This window comes from Pituophis catenifer, unplaced genomic scaffold, assembly GCF_029215685.1.
Source record: "Pituophis catenifer annectens isolate HBS135680 unplaced genomic scaffold, rPitCat1.0.hap2 SCAF_2, whole genome shotgun sequence".
In the NCBI taxonomy this organism is placed as follows: domain Eukaryota; kingdom Metazoa; phylum Chordata; class Lepidosauria; order Squamata; family Colubridae; genus Pituophis; species Pituophis catenifer.
Window position 1 is genome coordinate 108,726,954 of NW_027256882.1, and position 6,431 is coordinate 108,733,384.

Sequence of the window (6,431 nt, forward strand, 5' to 3'; positions counted from 1 at the left end):
TTAATCTGTTCTTGTTGGATGTCGAACTGTGTTTCAGTGTCCTTGCCTTCTTCTCTCCTTGCAGAGACCATACCACATTCGCTCTAGTAATTCTGCCAATGAAATTTTGCATGTGTACAAGACAGCCACCATCATGTATCCTGCTGCCTGGTCACAGGATATGATCTCATTGATTAAAAAGGTGAGTGAGCTTTAGAGATCAGGTGTTGGTTAAGATGCTAAGCCTTCCAAGCCTTTTGACTCATTCTATCAGGAGTAGAACATTACTGGAGATTCAGGACTGCTGCTAAATATGGAAGCTATGAGTCATCCTACGTTTCTCCTGCCCCACACCCTTGGAATGCATTTTAACACCTAGTGTGATGTTATTTTACAACATCAAACAGTTCCACACACCCACTGCACTTGATTGGCTCTGATTTTAGGAATGCAGGAAAACCTAAAATGCTGGATCATTTTAGGAACATAGGAAAGTGTTTTATCCTAGACTGCATTGGACATTTCTTACTTGATCCTCCTTCAGTTAAGTGTATTTATACAAATATTTCTGTCTGAAACAACAATACTGGATGTTGTAATCTTTTTAAAGACTTTAGAAGTGCTGAATAGAAGCTTAGAATTTGAAGAAAAGTCAGAGCAGGATATTCACAACAACTTATGGTATCAGCTTTGGAAGCCATATTAGGCTGGAAACTTCCATGCTGCCACCTTCTCATGCGTGGGAAAGTAGGAGGGGGGTTTAGTAGAGGGGTTGTCTGTAGACATAATAGCATTCTTCCTGTCGGTCAAAGTCAGGGCGATCCTGCATCTGGAGGAGGAGTGGTTGGAGTGAGGTCTCGAGATGGGACGGCGGTTGATTGGAGTATGTGATCGACTGAGGAGTGAGGGGATGGTTTTGGGGGTTTTGATTTACTGAGGGAAAACTCAGATCTCTCAGATTCAGGTTTTCCCAGATGTGCCAGTTTACCTATTCTAGTAAATAGAACTTTGAAAAATGCTTGCTTCAGAGTCTTTACTTGGAGTTGGAGTTTTTTCTGGAATGCTCACATATGGGCTGCATGGAAATTCTTGAACTGTAAACATTCATGGGCTGGAGGTTCCCTATTATGTCTGAGATAAATAAAGAGGCACATATCATCCTTTTCTGTATTGAATCTGCAATTGTGTTCTATTCTATTCTGATATACTTAATAAACTGCTTTAATTCTAATCTCTAGCTAGTGGAAATGAATTCAGAAGAAAGATTTTTTCAACTGAGTCATATCCAAGAGTTTCCTTACTTGGCTGATATCAACTGGGATGCTGTTTTACAGAAGACAGTATTGCCTGGATTTCTTCCTAATGTAAGAATTTTAGTTTGAATGTTTTCTTAATTTAGAAACTAGAGTTATAATGATGATGACACTGTGGCACGTTTCTTAATGCATAAAGCAATAAACTATCACCGTGCAGATTTCACACACCAACAGAGTCAAGTCTGAAGAGAAACATAAACTTCTAAAAACCCAAAATCAATAGTTTAATTATTAAGATAAATTAAGTGGCACATCAATTCATTCATTCATTCATTCATTCATTCATTCATTCATTCATTCATTCATTCATTCATAACATTTCTAGGACTGCCCAAAACTCAGCAACAAGTACCTACCCCTCCCCAAAGCAACACAATACATTAAAAGCCAACTAAAACAATAAAATGGCAACCAGATTAAAATATATAGCAACTCAATCAATTGCAACTCCAGGCCTGCATGGGCCAGTCATATATTTGGGAGGGGGAAACACTGTTTTTTTAAAAAAAATATCAGGAGTTGCCATCCAGACATGTCCTTGAAGTCCCATTGGGTGGCTGTGTCTTGATGAGAGGACCTGATGTGTGCTCTGTTTACTGCAGCCTGAAGGACTTGATGTTTGTGTGGAGTTAAAGGCTTTTCTACTCTTACAATTATTGATCCTAGCTGTCCAATTCAAGCTCTCCTCTATATTGTATTTCAATTTTGAAATTTCAGAGAGTCCTAATAGTTTTAATTGGGGAATCTGTTTTGGTCCACTTTTATGGTGTTCAATCACACCATGGAATATCCATGGAAATGTCTTTCTTTTACTTTCTTTTACTTTCTTTTATTTCGGGGGAAGGGTAACAATTTCTCCCTGTGTGTGCTTTCTTCCATAGAAAGGGAAGTTAAACTGTGACCCAACCTTTGAACTTGAAGAAATGATCCTGGAGTCAAAGCCACTTCATAAAAAGAAGAAGCGCTTGGCTAAGAAGGAGAAGGAAAGCAACAAAAATGAATCCTCAGAGGTAAGGCACAGAGAGTTGGATGCCTGAATTGCCCAAAAGATGTTTGGCTGATGTAAGCATTTTAATGTCTTCCACTTTCATTAGGTATATTGATCTAAAAGACAGAAGTCTCAGATCTAAATCACACTGACTTTAATGGCAATGCCCCAAATGAGTAGGACAGCAGCCAAAATATGGAGTCTGTAACCCTCTGTGCTTTCTTATTCTTGGCATTTAAATGATGAATTGGTGCTACAGTATATTTATAATACTTTTTAAAATATAGGAGCATCTTTTGAAATCTTTGCAAAATTCGGGAAAGGCCCATAGATATATCAGTTTTAGATTTCTGGATTATTTTAAATTCTATGAGCAATACCTTACATCAAGGTTATGACAGCAAAGAATAAGAATAAGCCAGCTTTCCCAGTCTAGCTTGACACCGTCTCTCTCCTTCCCTCCCTCCCTCTCTCTCTCTCTCTCTCTCTCTCTCTCTCTCTCTCTCTCTGTCTCTCTCTCTCCCTCTAACACACACACAAAAACAGGTTCTTTCCTCCACCCCCACCCCCCACCGGAGACCCCTGGATTCCCTCCCAACACTGCCTGTACCACCCACACAAGTGATGTAGAGTTGGCCATGCCAAGTCACATGATACCCCCTCCCCCCCCCAGCCAGCCAGCCAGCCATTAGGGCAAAGAACCAGTTGTTAAAAAATTTGGAGCCCACCACTGAATAGAATAGAATAGAATAGAATAGAATAGAATAGAATAGAATAGAATAGAATAGAATAGAATAGAATAGAACAGAACAGAACAGAACAGAACAGAACAGAACAGAACAGAACAGAACAACAGGATAGAGTAGAATTTTCTATATTTTTTTAGCTACCTTTAGGTATGGTGAGGGGAATAGAAAGAAAGGACAACCCTGGGAAAGGTAGAGATAATAAGAAAAAGTGCAGTGATTTTGGCAATTTTTTTCTAGGTTCATTAGCTTTGGGCTGAAAACTATAGCAAAGCAGGGAAAACACATTATCCTTTTTTGTGAAAAAGAAAGAAATCAATAAATATAACTTTCTTGTTTCAGATTTGTATCTCCTTTCTCCCACTCTCTACACCAATACTGGATACAAACAAAGCCAGAAAATAATAGATATTAAGAAGGGGAGAAAGAATAGAATCCGTGCCCATAAGTTCTGACTCTAGCTACTCCCAAGAGAATCTATGGTATCTTCATTATCACTGCTACTAAATCAATTACTTTCACAAAGCAAGATACATTGAGGAAGGGCATAATCTTTAGTCTATTAGTGAGGAAGGACATTATCCTTAGCCTACTACTACTACTACTAGAGCCCTCTGTTCAGGTAAGCCAAGATCTAAAGAGATTCTAAAAATTGGATTGTCAACTACTGAAGAAAATAAACTAGAAATAATACTTGATCAAATTCGATGCATTTGATCCAGGTTCTTAGATGAATTTAGTTTCTGTTAAGAGAGGTACACAACAGAGTCAGCTAATAATTTAGTGCATGGATCAATCGTTTGAATTCCTTTGAAATGTCTTTCTTGATAAGTTTAGTGGCTTCTTGCATCAAATACTACAATGATGAACTCTCATTAACTGGTCTTTTTTCTTTCTTAATATAAGGCCTGCCAGCTGCAGAAAAACCTGGAATCAATACAAAGGGACTTCATAATTTTCAACAGAGAAAAGTAAGCGTTGACCTGAAAATATAAACTTTAGCTTAGCACATCAATAAGATTACTTAGAACTAAGGAAATCTGATTACTGTTCCTCAGATAATTAGGTAGTGATTTTGGCACAAAATCCATAGAAAAGCACTGGAAGCCTGGCATTGCTGTACGCTCTCATTTGGCTGTTGCTCAAACTATTTCACTGAGGTAGGAAACCTCACTGAATTTAAATTTTGAATATGACTGAAATGGCTTTATTTTACTTTTTTCTGCCTTGTTCTCCTTCCAGAAAGAAATTGTATCTGCTGCAGTTAGGTAGTAGAAGGTGAGCAAATAACAAAGGCAGCTGTTCAAACAGTAAATATTTTTCTCAATATATAGGTAGTTCTTGATTTACCACCATTCATTTAATTATTCAAAGTTACAATGGTGCCGAAAAAATTAAGGTACAACCAGTCCTCACACTTATAATGTCACAAAGTCCCTGAGGTCACATAATCAACATTCAGACACTTAGCAACTGGCATATATTTACAATGGTTGCAGTATCCTAGGGTCATATAATCACCATTTATGACCTTCCCAGGGCAATTTCTGATAAGCAGAGTCAATGGGAGAAGTCAAATTTGCTTGATGTGATTTGCTTAATAACTAGGGTTGTAAAATTGGGCACAACTCATTTAACACATTACTTAGTGACACAGGTTCGGTCCAGTGGTGAAATCCAAATTTTTTTACTACTGGTTCTGTGGGCGTGGCTTGGGGGCGTGGCATGGGAAGGATACCACAAAATCCCCATTCCCTCCCCACTCCAGGGGAAGGATACCACAAAATCCCCATTCCCTCCCCACTCCAGGGGAAGGATACTGCAAAATCCCCATTCCCTCCCAACTCCTGGGGGAAGGATATTGCAAAATCTCCATTCCCACCCCACTCTGGGGCCAGCCAGAGATGGTATCTGCCAGTTCTCCGAACTACTCAAAATTTCTGCTACCGGTTCTCCGAACTACTCAAAATTTCTGCTACCAGTTCTCCAGAACCTGTCAGAACCTGCTGGATTTCACCTCTGGTTCGGTCTCAATTTTCATCATAAATTGAGGGCTCCCATAATTCCGTTTCTTGACTTTCTGAGACCATTCTTATAAATTCTGTGATTATCTACTTTCCAGCATAGCAAAATTTTCATTGCATAGTGTATGGAAGTTATAGGATATTATGGGCTGGATCTTTAAGTATTGATCGGTGGCTTAAGACATTCAATTAATACAGACTTTTAACAAGCAATAAGTTCTTGAAATGGATGGTATACAGCCTTTATAACTGGAATCATAGCAAACCTGATAAAAGGAGAACTGATTGTATCTTGACTAATGCAGAAGGTGAGGACAGGTTTGGTATCCTGGTTAAGATACCAGACTAGAAACCAGGAGACTGTGAGTTCTAGTCCTGCCTTAGGCATAAAGCCAGCCTGGGAGTACTAGGAAGAAGGCAAGAGTAAATCATTTCTGAAGTTTTGCCAAGAAACTGAAGGGACAAACTCAAAGGCACCCCCTGCCCAATGCAGATGGTAAGATTTTTGAGAACTGCTGGACTTTATTGCTATCTGATGATGGACTTTGGTTTCTCTTTTATACATTTTAGGGCACGACAAGAACATAACAAAATGCAGGAGAACTTGACGGTCACACAAACGAAAGACAACGAAGTGACACAAACGAAAGACAACGAAGAGACACAAACGAAAGACAACGAAGAGACACAAACCAAAGACAACGAAGAGACACAAACCAAAGACAACGAAGTGACACAAACCAAAGACAACGAAGAGACACAAACCAAAGACAACGAAGATGACGATCAGAATAATAATCTTTGAGTTCAATGTAGTTTTTGCTCAGGTGCTGCTACCGAAAAGGGCAGGCTTTTACTTTAGCTCATGGAGCTTAGCAGATAAAATTGCACACTGCTTTCAAGACAAGGCAGATACCTTGCTAAGGAACCTTGAGGCTAGATGCTGAGTCTCTCTTCCCACCATAAGGACTTGTGGCCTACAATCCTGCAGAACTACTTAAGGCACAGATTACCGTCTTTATGCCTGTTTTTATTTTTTTAAGCCACTTGACCATTAACAGGAAAAAGTATGCTCTTTAAGTACTGTGCAAAAGGCACTCCAAATAGGGAAAGGTTAAGTTCACTTTATAGGTATAATTTCTGTTGGTAAAATGTCGAAGTTGCTGATAATTGGGTTAAATCCACTGCCTATGGGAAAAAGGTCTTTGCAGGGCTGCTAGAGGGGGTAGCTCCACATTTTCTTAGAAGTTAAAAAAATAGAGCTAAATCATAACTCTGCCTTAGAGTGCAATAGACTTCAAAATGAAAATCATTTTAAAAATACTTGTAACTGACTATATACAATATATCAGACACAGAATAAGAGGAAATAATATTT

The 6,431-nt window shown here is 38.8% G+C and overlaps 1 protein-coding gene across 1 annotated transcript in view; it reads left to right on the plus strand.

The window, feature by feature from the left end:
* Positions 1–5,858, plus strand: part of STK32A (serine/threonine kinase 32A) — a 52,626-nt gene extending 46,768 nt beyond the window's left edge. The window contains exons 7-11 of the mRNA XM_070933949.1: positions 65–181; positions 1,218–1,343; positions 2,177–2,305; positions 3,936–4,000; positions 5,624–5,858. Of these exons, the coding sequence (XP_070790050.1) occupies positions 65–181; positions 1,218–1,343; positions 2,177–2,305; positions 3,936–4,000; positions 5,624–5,858 (672 nt within the window). The remainder of the gene's footprint in view (positions 1–64; positions 182–1,217; positions 1,344–2,176; positions 2,306–3,935; positions 4,001–5,623) is intronic.
* Positions 5,859–6,431: the final 573 nt, after the last annotated feature.